This window comes from Colius striatus, chromosome 1 (assembly GCF_028858725.1).
Source record: "Colius striatus isolate bColStr4 chromosome 1, bColStr4.1.hap1, whole genome shotgun sequence".
Classification (NCBI taxonomy): domain Eukaryota; kingdom Metazoa; phylum Chordata; class Aves; order Coliiformes; family Coliidae; genus Colius; species Colius striatus.
The window spans coordinates 121,979,567-121,999,441 of NC_084759.1; the positions used below are offsets into that span (position 1 = coordinate 121,979,567).

Genomic DNA, 19,875 nt, shown 5'->3' on the forward strand with positions numbered 1-19,875 from the left:
ATAAGTGATACAAAAATGTTATGTATTCTGAAACATTAGGTCTTTTTCGCTTGAAAAAGACAAGATTCTTCAGGTGGAAGGTACCTTTGCCCTACATTTCACCATTGGCTATCTGCAAAAAGGAGTGTCTCACATTTTACTTTAAAAAGCTGGAAGGAAGGAAGGAAGAAGAGGCTACGTATGTGAAGAATCTGGCACAAAGAAATATAGTAACACTGTTTTCAAATCCAGTTACCAATTGCATGCAACAAAGGAAAAAGAGCCAGATTCTTAAAGAATTAAAATGACACATTAATAAATATTGGCTCAGTATGTAAGCACTATTTCCAAGAAACTGAAAGTGCAACCCTTTAAGAGGAAAAAACCCTATACAATTAAAAGACAATAGAGCATTATGCATGACTACAATCGGGGCAAAAAAACAACATCAAGTTCTCGAAAAAGCATGAGAAGCGTTTTGAAACAGTTTACATGCAACATCCTGCACAATGGTGACAAAATTGTAACAATGCACGTTTCCTGCGGATTCCCAAGGAATAATGCAGTCAAAACAACACTTAAAATTTCATACCTTGATTATTTCCACCAACTGATCCACACCACTGTCACCTGGAAAGATTGGTTGTCCTAGTAACAGTTCAGCCAATACACAGCCTGCTGACCACACATCTAAAGAGGAAGTGGAAGACAGCGAAAAGTATCAGTAAAAGGTACATACTAGGACATTAATGAAAAAAAAGGCAATTTTAAGCTACTTACTTTATTCCTTGTCAAGTTTAAGAGTGTATATAGCACAGCTAAAAGGAAAAAAAAACCCATTCCCCTACTAAATGTTAATCTAGAAAACACAGACACTTGGCATAAAGCAATGGTGGGCAGTCTTCAAAATCAAACCATGAGAAAACAAGGACTGGAAAACACTGTTTAAACACTAAGATATTGTCAATAAAACTTACACACATAGGAAAAAAGATCCAAAAACATTTATCATCTGAAAATAAACAATTTTCCCAAACCTTTGTGTTGTTTTTAAGCCATGTCGACCATGAATCATGCACAGGTATCATCCACCACATAGTTAATGTTTTTATGGTTTCTCAATGTTGAATGGATTAAATTTTTCACTTGTATACTGGAAGAATACATACACCAGCAGATGAACTGGTACTGCAAATATGAAGAGTTTTGAGAGACAGTCTCTCTAACTCAGTCACAAGACGACCTTATCTTTATGCCAGTTCCCTTCCATTTGCAAACTTGGCTTGACAACAGAACTTAAGTCATAGGTCAGGTCAGCAACATCCATAGAAGAAGCCACCAACTAATTTTTATACATATAGCGAAAGCCACAAGTAGTCACTAGCAGCTATTCCTCTACACGAAGAACATTTTCACAATCTATGACAGGTGTATTGTCTTGCACATAAATAAGACAAATACTTCAACAGCAACTTAAGAGTACGTGTAACACAATATAGCATTTTATTTTTGAAACAGTTAATTTGAACAAAAAAATCCAATGAAACAAATGCAGCAAACACTGCATAGCAGATGTTTGTGAGAATATGCTGTAACTGCACACCAAATACTGAAGTTTAAACTGTTTAACGCAGTAAAGGTATTGTGCCTAGGTTCAGAAATAACTGCTGCTAAAAAATTGACTGTAAAGTTTTCTAGAAAAAAAGTAATAATTTCTTCAATGTATATCTGAAAACTTACAAAATCTAACTTCAAACAAGCAATCAGTAACAGAACATATATAAAACCTATAATGCTGTAATGCCTCAAAAAGGAAGGAAACAAAACCAATTCCCCTCCACCCATCTTTTTTTCAACTCTCACCTACTTTTACAAGCCAACTTTCCTGTCCTCCCAGTAACAGTAGTATCACAACTCAAAACCCAGAGAATTTACCTCCTCAGGCCTATTCCAACCAGAGATAATCCATGCTACAACAGAGACCCTTATTGCCCCATGTATTTAAATTATGCCATTGGGAAGCAGGACACAATGCACACAACACAACATTGTCAGTTATGGCTAAAGGTCTGTGTAAGAAAAAGGGCTCTGACAATTCTCTAAACAATGCATTATCACTTTGTCACAGACAGTAGTGACTGATGCAAAAAATAATTTAAAAGCAACTTTCAGGAATTCAATATTGATAACAAAATCTGCCAGATAGCAACAGATTTTCCCTTCTCCTCTTTCTAAACAAAAGAGGGACTGTGCAAAAATACTTCTCCCTCTTCAAGAAAGGTATAGTTCAATTGGAACATAATGGCAGACAAAAAGCACTGCTCATTACTGCAGCTTTTGAAATCATTCACCTGTAAGTTAAACGGATGGTTTTTTATATAATGCCTTAGCAAAAACACCACAGCATCCTTGATCCTAAAAAGTAACTATTTCAAACACAAACAACAACCAGAAATAATCCAAATTTTGAGCCTTGAATCTCAACAAGGAGACAAATTAGATTACGATTTTGATCTTTTAGTCATATGTAATAAAAGCTGATTAAGTCACCAATGTAATAAAAGCTGATATGGCCAAAAAGGTGCTAAAATCCCTTTTGGGCAGCAAATAAAGGAGGCATGGTAAAGAACATTTAATTGCATCCAACTGCTAAAATTCTCTCTCTCCTGCTTTTGGACCAATACACGCAACAAAAAGACGTAAAATAAATAATTCAATAAAAGTTCACTTATGTCATCTCAGCATACTAGATTTGTAGGAAATTACACAACAGTTCCATGGATAGCAGAGATTTCTTCAGTACTAAGAAACAGTATAATGTACTAAGTAGTCAGTGTACTGTAACTTAAAAAGTCTTCTTAAAGGCTTTTGAAAAAGCCAAGTCCTTTACACTGACTACACAAAACAAATGGTACCCCAAAGCTATAACTATTATTTGCACTTTCAATCCTTATTTTGCACTGAAAAAAATCCCAATATATGAGAAGGGAAAGTATTTGACAGAACATACACAAACCAAAGCAACATTCAAAACTCATTTCCTTTTAAAATTTGTAAACTACACGAAAATGAGCTTTTTTTAAAATTAGACTGTGGCTTTTTAAACCTGCTTTAAACAACTTTCAGGTCTGGCTGGTCCACGAAGTTGGCTTTGTGCTGTTTTATCCTTTCCCAGTCTCCTGAAATGCTTTTGCATTCCACCAGCCAATTTCACACAAGTCTGAAAAGGCTCAAGTCTTGAATTCATTACAGAAGTTTTGTAAAAACAGCAGGGAGGGCACGCATCAGTATTGCTGCTGAGTAAAGGAGGACTCTGTCCCTGGACATGTACTGGGCTTGTCCCCACCCTGCCAAGTCACAGCTGCAAGGAAGTCAAAAGATGGGCACGTCCTTGCTCAAGCAAGGAAGCCAAGCAGAAACTGTAGAGGGTATATGAGAAAGCTGAGAACACACCAGAAGGAGAAGAAAAAAAATCCAACCCCACAGGGACGTATGTCATGAGGAAATAGCTGGGGAAGTCTGGGGGAATAATTGCTATATTGGTGATGAGTTTAATCCATCAAACAGAACAAATCCACCAGAAACCTGTGTAGTTGTTCCCCAAGCACTGAAATCTTCCAAACGCCTTGTCTGAAGTCAGTCTAATTTTGTTTGATTTGCCTACCTAACACTTTAAACACACACTGAAATAAGATACAGGCATTAAAAAAAATCATCAGCTGTTTTCCAGGAGTGTAATTTCACCAACTTCCAAATTAGGACTTCATCAGAGTTCCCTGGGCAAGGAAGTGAACAAATCCTTGAAGCATCCTCAACAAAAGCCAGCAAGCAGAGGCTAACTTGAGCAGCTCCAAGCAGGAATGGCAACAAAACACAATTTACATAGGTGTTTCTAAAACTCTGGTGAGCAACATACTATAGGGAAGAAACTGCGCAATTTCAGCTCTGCTGAAACTTGACAAAATTTTATGCTACTGACTTTAACAGGACTAAAAATTGACTCCAGGATAATTTGCCTTTTCTCCTCCGTCTTTGAATCTAGCATTTTAAATTAATCTTCCAAATTTTGATAGTAACATTCTTCTCAAGCCTGAAGTAAACAATGTACTAAATTCTAGATTTAAAGACACGTTACGCAAGAGAAGTGATAATGCTAAAATTAGGTTTTGATAGCTCCTTCCCAGACCCTGTTCTGCCTTCACAGTCACAGCTAAGTATTACGGGTTAATAACGTTTCAGAACAAGCTTGCAGTGTAACTATCCACTCCCATGGGAAGGGAAGCATTTTGTGAATTTTCTTTTTAGTATGTGCAATTTAATGAAGGCAAAGTATGACTACCATTCACATGCTTTAAGCTTGTTTATAAACAGGGTACCATACCATCCTTATGCCAAACTAGTTGAGCTAATGTGAAACCTTAAGACAAAATACTAAAATCTATTAATTTGAAATAGAAGAAACTGAGCAAGGCTACTTTCTTCGTACCTTTGGGAAATGGAATCTAAACAGCATGAACAGTAGATTGGAAACTGTCAATCAAAAGCAACCTTCAAATAAGCTTATTTCAAATAGCTTTCATACAATAGTAGCTAATGCCATACCTTTTGTAGATTGAAGAACACAAATACCTTTATCATGTGAACTACCTGCACTAATTTAAGCACACAAAAATTCATACAGTCTGTTTTACTACAAAACTTTTCTGACATTTCTGCTACTTGACTAATCTTTGCAGTTGTTAGATGGACATAACTTGTGTAATACCCTTGCTTTTGAATGCCTTTTCAACATTAGAGAAGGTAAGAAAATTAAGACTTCTCTTTAGTTAAGGAAGAAGCATGTTCCAAGACAACCCATAATACACTGCTTAGCTTCAATTTAAGTGAGCAATGGCCATTTGCAGTTGTCTGTGACAGAATACCCCATCCAAGAATTTCACTTCTTGATCTCAAAGTCTGCCTTTCCAAGCTGAGTAGCTAGCCCTCTTCACATCACAAGCATTATTCATTGTATTATATTCCAGGTCCTCTAACTTACTATCTTGAGGTCATGAAGGGGGGAGGGGAAGTTGAGCCTACTCTCATCCATTTACTACAAATTAAGAACTTTGCTTTTATCTAACACTTTATGGGGCACATTTACCTTTCTGCAGTCGCCCCCCCCCCCCCCCCCCCCCAATCTATTCATGTCTGTCTCACTATCCCTTGAACTTGATGGAGTTACTCTATTTTGGAGGTAACTCAAATTTGCTGCTCTGGAAACTGTGGAAATAAACTATCAGAGAAGAAACCAGGACTCAGAAAAACACCTCTAGGAAGTCATAAAATCAGCAGCTTCCAGTTGTCATGTGCCAAAGCCCAAAGTACCTTTCATTGCTGCTTGTACAGGACAATTTTTGAAATGCCATAAGAGCAGCAAAAAAAAAAATAATAAAAAAAATCTAGATTTCAGTGTTGTATGTGGGTCCAAGTTTTTCAAATCAAACTACCACAGAGATAGGATAAGGCTAAAACCTGAAAACGGTTGGAAAGTGTTTGTTGTACCAGTATTTGGAACAAAAGGTAAACACACGAACTATATTCTTCTGCGATAAAAAAAAATGAAACTACAATGACAGGTGATAGAACAGTTCAGTAAATGAATGCATTTGATGAGATTCAGCATGCCTCCAGAGGAGTTTCTACTCCAGACTCCTCAGGTGAAATACTCTCTCCCTCTGTCTTAGCACTTGCTAAGAAGTGAATGAATAACTTCATGAGACTTATTTTTGGACACTCCAAGAGCAGCCAGCAATACAGCCACACAGATCAATCTTTCTCTGACAGTGGCTATAAATGTTCCCTCTGGAATGCTCTCCACTCCTACCAGTGCAGAGATGGAGAAAATGTGCCAAGAACAACAGACCCTTGTTATCCAGAACCACCACCACATTCTGGGGAGTCCTCCATTGCCTCATCATCTAACCTAGTGAAAAAAACATTACAGAGGCAAAGCTTAACTGAACAGCGTCTTTTTATATAAGAGGATCACGTGGCAATGGAAACCTCTGCATTCACCTCTGCTCCAGCACCTATGTTTATACCAGGATGTTGTAGGCAATGCGGGCAGCCATCCCACAGTTTTTCACCAGTCAGCAGCACCCATGTGACCAGTGCAGCTGGCACCATGCCAGCAACATATGCTGGGATGGTGTAACACACACAGACCTGCAAGGAAGAAGCTTCAGCCAAAATGCTGTCAAGGGATAGCCAAGGTGCTTGGTTTGCAAAAAAAGCCTCCTGCAAATCAGCTGCAGGAACAAAACTACATGGTATCCCCAGCAAGCCTTAGAGACATGCACATACTTGCAGAATTAATAGTCAAAGGTGCACAAAGGCCTAAACTATACATGCTAGGAAGGCACCCAAGTGGCACAAACACTTGTGCTTGACCGGTGAAAAATCCCTTACACAGCCATTACAGGCCTGGATTTGTAGCTGTTTGGCAACAGGGATTATTTTAAAACTCCAATAGATAATTTCCCAGGTCATTATTTTAACGATAGCCCCAGGTCTCCTGGATGACACATGTACAGGCATTAACTGCAGTAAATGTGTTTTGATGCTTCTCCTGCTATTATGTATATTTAAATAAAACACTACTGCAATACTTTGCAAAAGCACAATAAAATACTATCCCTGCTTGTAAGTTATTTTTAAAGGGACTTTTTGGGTGAGAATTCAAATCATGAACTTTGATGAAATAATCAAGATTCTAGAACTTAACAGCCACTTTACAGCTCTATTGTGACATCCAGGATTAAAAGATATATTCTGAAACCAATTGTAGTTTCTGCTACACTGAAGAGGCAAGTAATGTTGCAAGGACAAATTCATGTGTTAAAAGACAATCTAGACAAAGCCAGACAGCTTAATGCAATTCCTGGCTACAGTGCTAAACAGGATAAATAACTACTGAAATGGTCCTGATGGCTGGGAGGTACTGGGGGTCTTGAGCCACCAGTGTCACAAGGACAAATTCAGCACTTCTAATTGCTATATTGCAGCACATTACAATCATAAACCCTACCGTTAAGATTAGCAAACAACAAAAACCCTTAGGAAAAGAGCAGATAATGTACAAAAAGTTCAGCTTGGAACACTTTATTTCATACTCCTCACTGATTTTTAATGTAGTTTTAAGATAGTATATTTAAACAGAAGAGTGAACACCTCTCCTCTACATGTAAGCTCAGTTTTTGTTACCACGCACACAAGTGGATACTTATATAGAGAAAAAGACTCTCTAGCAGGAAAAAGACTGTCGTGTTAACAACTCAGAAGAAAACAAGAAGTAGAAAACATAAGCATGTCCACATAAAAACAAATTAAAATGCAGCATGACAATATTGAAGCATTTCAGTTACTTCTCCATCCTCAGAGCTATGGATAAAATTGTCAAAATTAAATGTTCCTTCCTCTTCCTCTCTTTTAAGTGAGCTATCTGTGTTTGTTGGTTGGTGTACAAACAATGCTGGTTGAGTTGGATGAGTAATCCTATCTGAAACAGGAAACTCCTGCATATCTAGCAACAGCTAAGGAATATATCCTGGTACTTTTTGTTGCTGAAAACAGCAGCGGGAGAAAAAAATATCCCTAGAATTTCTAACATGCTGTAAAATATTGGAAAACTGCAACCTAAGCTTGTAAAAGCTTTTTATTACTTCTCAGTTTCCAAATGCAAAGATTTTGTTGAGAAGGAAGTGATGGGAAGAAAAGACAGGAAGGAAGGAGTATTTGCTGAACTTCATTTTCATGCTATCCCATGCAAGTTTCAGAGAAATTTGTGGGGACAGGGTTGGAGTGGCACGGGAAAGTATGAGCCATATTTAAAATATTTTATTTGTTAAGTCGAAAATAGACTCTTCACTTTAGAATACTAGTCTTATTAGAACTATTTTAGAGACTGGCAGGTAAGAAAACAAAAAACCTAACTTTAAAAAGGGTGTGCAAAAAATTGCAAGATTAAATTCATTATACAGTTGGAGCAAAACACATTTCACAGGCTTATCTATTAAGCAGTCTCTTCTGGTGACACCTAAAATATTTGTTTTACACAGTTATCCTCCAGAAAAACTTGTCTCTGTGCACTCTGATAACACAGCTGAGCCAATCTATTAGCTCTCAGCTGGCAAAATGATGTCAACCAGGATCAGCTGCTGCCTTCTCCCTCACAAGCTCCCGCCAGTTTGCTTTTACCTGAGTCCTGCTACTTATCCAACTACACCTTAATGCTGATTCAACTCACAAATGTAGCAGAAAGTTAACCTAACCAAAAGCCTCTTGTCAGTTGAGGCTGAATTGTTACATTGAACAGACTGAGAGCTAGGGTACCCAGGGGCAAGAAACAGTAGGGCTGGGGCTGCCACTTTTGGCAACAGCCAATCATAAAGTAAGTTCTGCCCCTTTATCTTCATTATGCCATTACTTTCCCCCACCTTCTTATGGTTTTGTCTCTTTTTTCCTACCATGTAGTTACACAAGTGTTTCCCTAACACAGACAGATGAATAACTAATGGGAGAAAAAAAAAAGTTAGTGAGAGCAGGCAGCTCTTCAGGAATGCTTTTTTCAAAGAACCGCAGAATTGAAACAAGCCAGCCAGCCAGCTAGCCATTGAGTTTAACATTAGTTAGCATATACTAACTTTAAATATACTTTAATGGCTTATAAACATATTCTGCCAAAACTTGATCATGATCTCCAAATCCTTTTGAAGATATTAAACGTTGTCTGAACGGCTCAAGTCCATAAGCATGGCAAAAGCTTAGCACAATACCGGGGAACTCCTTAGCAGTAGCACTTGGAGCCCACTGAATATCTTGACTGAAAAACTGGAGTTCTCCACAATCAGCCAACTTACTGCTGTTAATTTATCTGTTCATTTTTAGGACTCCACTTTAAGAACACCTGGCTATTCCCTGTCCTCTATCAAAACCTCCAGCTTCCCTAACATTTCCATGTCACAAATACATGCCAGGTATCAGAAATCTTATTCATGACTAAAGGATAGCAAAAGTTAACAGAATATGTCGAATCAGAAAGACTGCTGTACACAGTAGAGTTTAAAGCAAATCATTAGGCCATGTTTTGCCTCTCACTACAAACTCTTTACTAAAAAGACAGTTACAGAACTATTTGTGCCTAAATCCCAGCATATCAGAAGTAGCATTTGAGTGTTCTACAGTCATTCTTGGCAAAGTCATCATGATGCCTTTCTGGCTTGAGTTTTCATACCTAAACTAAATGGCAAAACTACCTGGATTTTTTTGTTTGAAATCAGACTTTCACCCATGCATTGGAAAAGCTCCTTAAGTAGTGCAATTGACACCAAAATCTCAAAGGGTACAGAAACCACAGCAGCCATCTACAACATGTGTCTGTTTTGTTAAGAAATAGTACCTGACTACTCACAATAAAATTCTGCCTCTGGGGAAGACAGCTGAGATCTCTAAAAACTTCACTTAAGTACACTTAAGTACACTTAACTACACTTAAGTACAGAATAAAAACTCATGCGGTTGGTACATATTCTAACAAATACACATACTTACCTATACTGGAGGTATAATCGGTGGCTCCAAAGATCAACTCTGGTGCCCTGTAGTACCGAGAGCAGATGTATGAGACATTAGGTTCTCCACGAACCAGCTGTTTTGCACTGAAAAGGAAATAAAATCGTAGTAATATTACAGTGCAGTCCAATAACAAGCTTTGCCACTCTTCACTCACCCCCATTTCCTAAATGCTGAAGTGTTATGTTCTTTCTAAGCAGATGCAAGCCAGAGACTCAGTGATTTACCATGAAATTGGTGCAATCCATCATAAAGCTACCATATACTGGACATAGCAAGGGAAATTCTGACTGCAAGCTAGGTGATAAATAAGGTCAGGCTTTTGGCTGGTAGTTATCTCTTTCTAGGTACAAAGGTTTGTTTACAAAAAAAAAAGAGGACAGATACAGCTCAGTCAAATATAGCTACCTTTTTAAGGTTCAACAGCTCTGGATACTTACGAGTAATGAGATTTCTTTGGTGGGTTTTTTTCATGGGTTTTTTTTAAAATATTTTTTTAATTTCCATCAGAATATTCTGGCTTTTTTCTATTTAAGGGAATGTGAGTTATGAGGAGACAAAGGAAAAAAGATCCTTTGCTGTTGTGGCCATGTCTTAATGGTCCACGACTAACACAAAGGCTTCCCTTAAACTGCAAGAAAACAGCCACAAATCATCCACCCTACAGGATTGCCTCAACCACTGTCTTTAGAAGAATGAAGGAGAATAAAAGAACACGAGAGCACATTACTTTTGGAACATCAAACTATGAACATATTATACTTCTTATTTAATTAACACTGAGTGTTAGACTGAAAATTGAAGATTAGATCTGGAAGGCAAAACTATCCTTTCAAAAACATGACATTCAACTAAGTAGCACCAAACTTAGCAGAATGATAAGCCAGACAAATCCAACATCCAGACTTCCAGACACTCAGTCTCCAAAGAAAATCCCACCATCCATTTAGCCTATTTTATAAACTTTCAGATTTCTGTTTTCTACATAGAAACTACAACTAACACATGCCCACTGTTAATACCAAAGTACAAGTACTACCTTTTAATGCCTTATTACAACTGAGTTTCAGTGTGATTCCTATTTTGCACCAACAGTGGTGAGGTAGAGCTGAGGAGGAGAATCCTGAGCCACGAGGCATGACAATGCACTGCTTGAATAACCACCATCTGACATTCCCACTCACTACAGGCAAGTGAATTTAGCAACAGCAGCTTCCGTGACCTCTTGCACACATGCCCTATTTTAGTTTACAAAGTTATAGCACAATCTAAAGACTGAGCTCTGCTGAAAAGAAATCTATCTCCTTTCTCAGTGTAGATTCCCAGAATTTCTGTACCACTTCTAGGAGGGGGGCTGGACTCTGAAGGTGATTCATTTGAACACATATAGGAAATAAATGTGCTATTGTAAACTAGTATACAGATGTCCACTACGTGCTTCAATTATTAGTGTTGCTTCTGATACCGAGTCTCTATAATATTCCAAATATTAAGTGAATCAGTATACGTATAAGCAGACTAATAAAGCTGCCAAGGGAGAGTGTGGAGTTTCCTTCTCTAGGTTTTGAAAACTCGTCTGGACACATTCCTATGTGATCTGATGTGGTCCTGCTTTAGCAATGAGGTTGGACTGGATGATCTCTAAAGGTCCCTTCCAACCCCAACCATTTTATGATTCTATGAAAGTGTAACATTAGCCTTTTTAGGTTACTATGCTACTGCACCTGTCCTCTCTTCCCCAAGCACATTTCACTCTAATGTCCAGGTTTTTTCCATGGTGCATTTCTCCCCTATGTAACAGCATTTTTTTTCCTAATACCTGCACAAATAACAAGGATAAACTTTAATTCCCTCCCTCTTGATACTCTTTTTCCAGCTCTTTTTTGCCCCTTCTCATAAGAGTTCAATTTAAGAGGCAAACAGAATATTGATAATTTCTCCTTCAAAACTATAAATGAAGACCTCTGAGGAACACAGAGGATTTCTTTGCAAAGTTGTGTGAAGAATCAACTCTGAAGGAAGTCTTTTTTTGCCAGGTTTCAAGCAACAGATGTGCTTACCTTCCGAAGTCACAGAGTTTTAGAACAGCTGTATCAGGGTCCAGCAAGAGGTTCTGTGGTTTTATATCCCGGTGGCAGATCCCAAAGGAATGGATATAGGCTAAACTCCGGAACAGCTGATACATGTATAACTGCAACACAGAAACATTGCATAAGGCATGCTTTCCCAGTCAAAACAGGGTAAATAATTAATTTAGCACAAACTCTTTTTAGAAAAAATACAAAAATCTCCTGAAAAGTGACCGTGAATGCATTTTAGTGCTACAAAGATAAGAAAGGTATTCACATACCTTCCCATCCGCCCTTTGCCATGTACCCATACATGCAGTTCGAATTTGTTCATTTGTCCTTTAAAAAATGAGCACAATTGCAAACAAATAGTTGTGCCAGATTTTCAATATTTTAAAATAATGTTGTTCACAAAAATATGCATAAAATAAAGGTGTTTAAGGCTGCTTTATAAATCAGTCTCTACCAAAAAATCCCACAAGCCCGCCCTACAATTGATGAAGTTGTTAACAACATGTTAAATGTTGTCCAAGGACTATGTGTCAGTCTATCACTTAAGTGAATCTCCCAGTTTCTCTTGGTGAGGGACAGACTCATTTTAATTTCAATCTCTGGGCAAAAGTGAAGGCACATAAAACCATGTGTTCAGAATAATTTTATGCAAGGCATAGGAAACAAGTATGCTGAGGGAGAGTTTCCTCTGTTCCCTTTCCAAGGCTGGCTAACTGCTTAGCAAGGGGGAATAGAAGAAGTGGAAATACTACAAAGCCAAAAGCTTCACATGGCAAGATTATTGGGCAAGAGGATGATGTCCAGCTGCTGGAGCTACACACTTTTGGCTATAAAATAGAGCTGCTGAATACAATTAGGGCTGTATAGCATATATACTCATAAAGGTATGTGAAGGTCTGTTTCAAGGTTGATGAGTCATGTCCCCCCCAGAAGTTCCATTTGAGAATCCAGCTACAGGTAGGACATTATGCTGGAGATGCACCTCCATGCTTTTATTTTTCTAAGCACATTTTCCACAGTTCACCTTTAACAGTCTGTGAAACAGGTGCAATTGACAGATATTGGTATCAGGTCATGTTTGCACTTTCACCACTATCTTTTTCTTCACACTTTCTCTCTTGTTTTTTTGTTTGTTTGGCACAGAAGGTAAGAGTGGGAGGAGAAATGCTTCAACTTTGGCTCTAGGTCTTTAGTTTTCATATTCGTTTCTGAAAACCACAACTCTGCACAAAGAAAAGCAAACAAACATGTTTTCTGAATTGCCTGTTCAAGACATGTGAAGTATGTATTGTGCAAGCATATTGCAAAATAATGCAAAAGATTGCTCTAACTTGAGAATTCAAGTCAACACATGCAGGATTTGGAAAGGATGCCTTTCATCTCCACATAGCAAAACCCACACTTTCAAGAATTTCTAACAGCATGTTAGAAGTCACAAATAAGAATTAACAAAAAGATTACTAGAAAACCTTCCCTGCAGTTATTTAACAGTTTCTTTGTTACCCAGAATCTTTCTGCCTATCTGGGTATCAATCAGAAGTGAACAAATAGGTATGAACTGACCTGTGTGTGACCAAGATGCCTGGAAAATTGCAAAAGCTTTAATGACATCAAGGTAACATGATCCTTTCAAATACAGGATTATGAAAGGCCTGCCTTGACAGAAAAATAAGTTTTCCAGGCTACCTGGAACAGGAAGTCCCAAGCATCCAGCAAAATTAAAAGAGTTGAAGTGGAATTTTCTCTCAAAGTGTAAGTAATTTTTCCACAAGAGTGATTAGGGCAAGGCTACTGATGAAAGACATATAAACAGTTTTTCAAAACCTAAGCTAACAGATTTTAGGGAGCATATAACCTGAAGACATATGTTTCTACTAGCAGACCACAGTGATCTTTCAGTACAACTTGTTACTGCTGGATGACAAAATTCTGTTCTTTCTTGAAAACAGACATCAATGCTGGCTGTTGTGGAGATATACCATTTACAATTTATACAGTTAGGGCACAACACTATATTGTTGGAACTATCACTATTTGTAGCTTTCACTTTTGTAACTTTCACCTTCATTCAAGTAAATTGTTTCTTAAGCCCACCCTCATCTTAAGCATTAAGCATTTGAAGAGAAGTCTAGAGAAATCAATGTGAGTCAGGAATATTTGTTGCTAATTTATCTTTAATATTACCTGGATACCATGTTAACAACTTAATGCCATGTGAAAACATGATCATCCACAAGCATGTGGATTGTGATCACCGCAACACATCAAATGGAACTATTGAGACTTAGATGGGTCCCACGTTTGACAAATACAAGAATCTTTATTAATTTTAATAAAATTTGTAAAAATCTGTAAAAAATGACAGAAGCTGCAGACAACTTAAGTGAGAGGTTTTGGGGCTACAGTGTGCATACAAGTATCTTACCCCATGTAGCTCTTCAAGACAAGAACCAATGAGGTCCACGTGGGGACAAAACCAAGCTTTTGGTGCTCACAACGGCAGCCGACAAACTTACTCATGTGCCAGGAAAAAGGGAAGATACCAGGTAAGAGAACATTATTCTTCCTAACGTCTTCTTTCAGTTCCTGACCTTTGTACTATTGTGTCTTCCTCATCTTAGGAAACTAAAGCTGCTAATCTGGCTGGTGTTAGTCTCAATCTAAGATGTCTCGAAAACAAAACATTCCCCCCACACTTGGACTTCTGCATCTATTCCAAGATTTCTGTGAAGTAACAAATTTTGAGTGCTTGCTTTATGTCACTAGCCTCTACTGTTCCTTTGCCAGAACAAATAGTAATTCTTTTCTTTTTTTCCTCCTTGCCTCAAGGTATCTGTGCTCCTATAAATTTCAGGAAACTACTTGTGTCAGAAAGAAGTATCCACAGAATCTGTTCCTAGAACGTTATTCTTCATCTAAGCACATTTATCAGTTACCTACCTTGACATAAATCATAGGGAGTGTCTGTTTGGCCCGACTATAATGTCTGGCAACTCTGTATACTGTTTCAGGAACATAGTCCAGCACCAAGTTGAGGTACACCTCATCTTTCTGAAAGAGAGAAGAAGAAAAAAAAAATAAGATAAGCAATAGATTTGAAACATCAAGTACAATTAAAGCATTCACAAAAGTCAATGGGATGAGAAAGCTGTGGACATTTTAAGTACTTCTTCAGTGGGAGTGTGAAGTGTCACCCAGCTGTTTTTCCTTCAGGCTTGTGCACTAGTACTTAAACATATGTTTAAGGTCATGTTAATTAACATGGTCTCCAACACAAGTAATTTTCTGATTATTAATAGGAACAAGGATATAATTGTTCTACCCAGTCAGTACTCTCATTAGGACATATTTCAAGGTGACATCTGCATCATTATCTACATAAGTCTATTAACTCAATAATCTTTTACTTGCCAAAACCCACGAAGTGCAAATTTAAAAGTCCCAAACTCACCCTGCTCAACAAGTACATATTAAAGAAAAAAAAATCCTGCATATTTCAGAAATGTTACTTTGCTCTTATTGGATACAAATAGTGAATATGTATTATTAATCCTTTAATAGTTAGGAATTCAGTAAGCCAGTGTTAACGTCTGCAGTCATTATGTTTACACGTATTTTGATGTCCCAGCTATATCCAACTTAAATTTCTGTACTTAACCACAACAGAACAAACCAAAACCAAAGACTCAAACATCATTTTCAATATTTGAGATCAGGTTAAAGGTCCATATGAATGTAAGAGAAATAACAAAAATAGGTTTATAATAAGGTACTTCGCTACAGAATACATTAGCAAAGGAAAGAATGAACAAAGAGGAATTAAAGGACAAAGTACTATAATCACATAGTGTCTAATTGGGGAACTGAGAAATTTCAGCAGTAAAACAAGTCTTAAAAAGACTTCTGATATTTTAATGTAGCCTTCTTTGCAAATGCTATCAGAGCTGCGAATATATTTAATGTTGGGGGGTGGTTATAATTAGCTATATCAACCTGAACAATTATTTTTGAGATACGTGAATTAATCAGAAGCAACCTCATCTGCACTTGCTGTATTTACAGATAGATCTTCCTATAGAGAAAAACACATAGAAACTATGTGGACAGAAAGAGAACAGAATATCAGGTCTTTATGTCCCTTCTCAACAGGTCTACTGCCTATGTATATTAATAACTAAAAGCAAATCTCATTTAGCTATAGCCATTTAGTAACATTACTGTGACCTAACATGTCACTTCAAGCACAGTGTGGTGTGTTACTCTCATAGTGATCTTTCCCTTATTTGTTTCTGTCATGTCTCAACAAAGAGCAGCAGCCTCCAAACAGTAAAGAAATGGTACATGGTAACACGCACAGAAATACACACCTTGAATACTCAACACACAAAAGACTGCTGGTTTTGGCTGTTGTTAAAGACTCAGAATTCAAGATCTCTGATCGTCATTACTTGACAACAACCGCTTCTACTCTCACGACATTTTAATAGTTCTTACTAATACCTCCTAACAGGCCAAGTCACCTTGTGTGGCCCTGCTTACATCACTCTTCTCTATGGAAAGGTACTCTTTTAAATAGCATTGCTTAAACAACAGCAATAACAGCACCAGCACTAAGCAAATGTCAATGGCCCACTGTCTTGCATCTGCTTTATAGTACTTCTGCAACAAACAGAGAGCAGCAGCCTCTGAAACCCTCCCTACACTGGAGTCTTTCCCAGTGCTGTCCCAGGAACTGGGTAACGACACGAAAGAACCTGGAGATCAGTCTGGAGAACAAACTTTAAATGGATAAAGAGGTCAGAGCTTTTAAGATATCAATTATATAATGCAGAAAATCAATGTCCTGAAAAATCAAAGTTAACTTAAGCCTGGTAAGACAACCTGCACAGAGAAAATAGCCTCATTAATGTGAATTCTGTTTGATTCCTTGTAGATACAACCTGATGAATATGCTGAATTCTTGTCTCTTGGGTGAAGGAAACTGCTAACAAGTCACTGCAGAGTACTGTTACTGAGGTTGATTACATTTGTTTGAAGAGTTCACATTCTATATATCAAGAAGAGATTTACACAAAAGACTAGAGTGACAGAATTAAAGGGGTAGGAATAGAAGGATAGTGATTTCATTATCCTTTCATAGTAAAACCAAAAGGAGACACGTAAGGGAGTAATGCATGTGATCACTAAACCCTGTCTATGCTACTTCACAACACTGAGTTGTGAGAATTGCAGAACTCTTTAGTTCATTCCACCTTTGCTTTGCTTTTCTCTCCTTCATGTTTATGTTCTACTGAAAATGGTACTAATCACATGATGACACAAGTACAAAAAACCTCAAGGCATGTGAATCGTAGAGATGGAGGTTCTGCACTTGCCCACCAATGCTTCTGAGGTTTGATGCTATCCACAGGGCTTGAACAAACAACACGGGGTTTACGTGGTACTGCTCCCGCGTAAACGCATTTCACATATCATCACCTAGAACATGAAGGCACACGAACATCGTTGCCCCAGTCAACAAATAAGTTTCCATGTACATTTTGATGTATTCAGATCTTTAATATGCAGCTATGAAGGCAAGACTTATGATGTTGGCTATGCAAGTAGCTGCATATTCCACTCCTGCCACAAGCAACTGATACTTCAGAAGTGCTCTAAATGATTTTTTCATGAACTAAAGATGATTAAAGTGTTCTGACCTACCTCCCTCCTGATGTCACCCTGTGCAAGTCTGACCAAAACCCAGAAAATGGTCTTCAAGAGCCCTCATCCTTCTCTGTGATCATGGACTGGATGAAAATAACATCCAAGTTACCTGGATTCCCCTGAACAAGATTCAGGACAAGCTAGAAAGCGGTCATGGCCTGACAAGCTCTGAGGATGATGTAACCTGGTTTGCCTACCTCATGCATTCCTCCTAAACACATATTTTTCTGGTGACCCAGATGTATCGCAATAGGAAACAGGGTTAGCTCAACAAGCATGCTAAATGAGGGCAACTGCTTGAGGATCAAGCAGGAGGATCAAGGCTTATCTTCCCTTTATAGGAAGCCTTTTTCAAACCTCACCACGTACTCCTCGTGTGACTTGTTCCCACACTGTTGTTTCAAAATTGCTGGGCCATGAACAAAACAAAGGTAACCTAACCATCAGGAGCACCTCTGAAATACCTCTATAGAGAACAGAAAAGTCCGGGGAAGACTATACCATATAAATGACAGAAAGGAAAAACAAGATACCATTAAATAACTCACTTTTCATTACAGACCTTGGGATTGAATAGATTATTAGCTTTCCTCAGCAGATGAAATGTTTATATGTACCCGTGTTCTCCCATGCTTGCTGCTAAGGTTATGACCATGTCCTCTTTAAAATAAAAAAGAGGGAGGGCAGGAAGCCAGATCCTGAAATACAAGACCAATATATTTCACTAGGATTTTGACTTCAGCAATGCAGCTCCTGTACCTGCAAGAGCCTCAAGTGCTAGAAGCTGCATTTTGTTGCTTGGCAGATAAATCATCAGCAGACAAACACTGCTCTGAAACAAGACACGGCAAAACAACCACTGCCTTGCCACTGAACTGCTCTGCATCTCTCAAGAGCTGACAATTCAGGCACCACTTCAGTTTGGATGGAAACACTTCATAGAAGTAAATACTAACGTAGACTATACCATAATAAGAGGCATAAAAAAGACTTGGGCACAAGAGTCAAAACATTCTAGCAACTTAATTTTTTCTTTGTATCGGAAAATGAACATAAACCAGGCTGCAAGTACAACTACGCAAGCATTACATATTACGTGGGTGAACACTGAGTGAAATTAAGAATTTTACCCTATTGACACAGGAAAGACCACGTGAAGGTGCCAAACTCCACTTTTTAAACTCTTCTCTCCTTCACTCCATACAAGTAATATGTTTCAAGCCCTATCCAGTTGATCTTAACTATGACCAAAATAAAGTAACAGCTACTGAATTCAAAGATTCACTCTTCTGAATTGTTCCTTGCAGGTAAAGTAGAAATATTGCTTCTCTTTGATCCCCCCCTGTATCAAACTGCAAATTAATCCTCAGTGGTTTCTATCAGCTTTCAGTATTTTTTTTTCGTATAGTCACACTCTACATTTACAAGATGCGTGTGTAAAAATGCAATCAACATTAGTCAGTCACAGTCCAACTATTTCCCTTATTTATCACTAACACAACAACAGAAGTCAGAGAGGTCATACTTACCAAATGCCAGACTGAGGACAAAAGGAAAACAATAAAATTACAGGGAGTATTCTGGAGAATATGTCAGCATATAGTAAGATGTTACAAATTCTCCTGAACTGCCAGTCCTATCTGGAATCTAAGGAAAATTTCTCCAACTGTTAAATAATAGGACAAAAAGGTTAAGAAACAATTTGCCAGCTCTTTCCTCTAGGATGGCTACATGTATTGGTCTGCAATTGGAGGAAGTGATGAATGTGTTCATTTCAGCTTTCATTTCCTGGCAGATCAACTACAGTTCAGAGATGGTTCTTGTGTGGCTTGCAGGTGGGTTTTTGCCCTTTTTTCTTTTAAATCCCAGATAATTTAATTGTACTAGTTTTCAGATGGACTTCATGTGATCAGCAACTGAAAGGAGATGAACAATACAGGAGTTTCTTGAACTACCTTTGCATTCTGAGAAATAAATATGGAAATTACCTTTGAAGAAACTCAATTTACCTGTCTTTTCAAACTAAGATCACTGAGAGCAGTATGAGCGATAAACCTAAAATTAAGTAACATGCCTCTAGAATGCGTGTCTACTTAATGAAATTATGTCAAGGCATCAGTATTGGGGCTATAAGAGATAAAGAACTCAGTTTACTCAAAGGGATCATGTCTTCTCTACAGCATGTAAATACATGACAGCATCCCATCGATGATGTTTCAGAGGTAGGTGCTAAACATGCAGCTGTTACTGACAGGATGGCAGCTATGCAATGGTTCTGTCAAAAAGTAATGAAGGATTTCATTTGGAGTTGTAAATCAATGAAACAGATTTTAGTGTTTCACATGGATTATACCTTTTTTCACACTGCATTATTTAAATAGTGTCAGCATGAAGTAAGATGCCCTTCACCCTGGCTTAGCCATCTAGATTTAGACAACACACAAGGTTCAAAGTCACACCGTTTCTGTACTAGATTTAAAAAAAAGGCTATTTTATT

General features: G+C 37.9%; 1 protein-coding gene across 1 annotated transcript in view; it reads right to left on the minus strand.

Annotated features, from left to right (window-relative positions):
- Positions 1-19,875, minus strand: part of GSK3B (glycogen synthase kinase 3 beta) — a 155,858-nt gene that overhangs the window by 40,835 nt on the left and 95,148 nt on the right. Inside the window, exons 4-7 of the mRNA XM_062005361.1 lie at positions 14,613-14,723; positions 11,652-11,782; positions 9,571-9,677; positions 572-669 (exon numbers count right to left, since the gene is read on the minus strand). Of these exons, the coding sequence (XP_061861345.1) occupies positions 572-669; positions 9,571-9,677; positions 11,652-11,782; positions 14,613-14,723 (447 nt within the window). The remainder of the gene's footprint in view (positions 1-571; positions 670-9,570; positions 9,678-11,651; positions 11,783-14,612; positions 14,724-19,875) is intronic.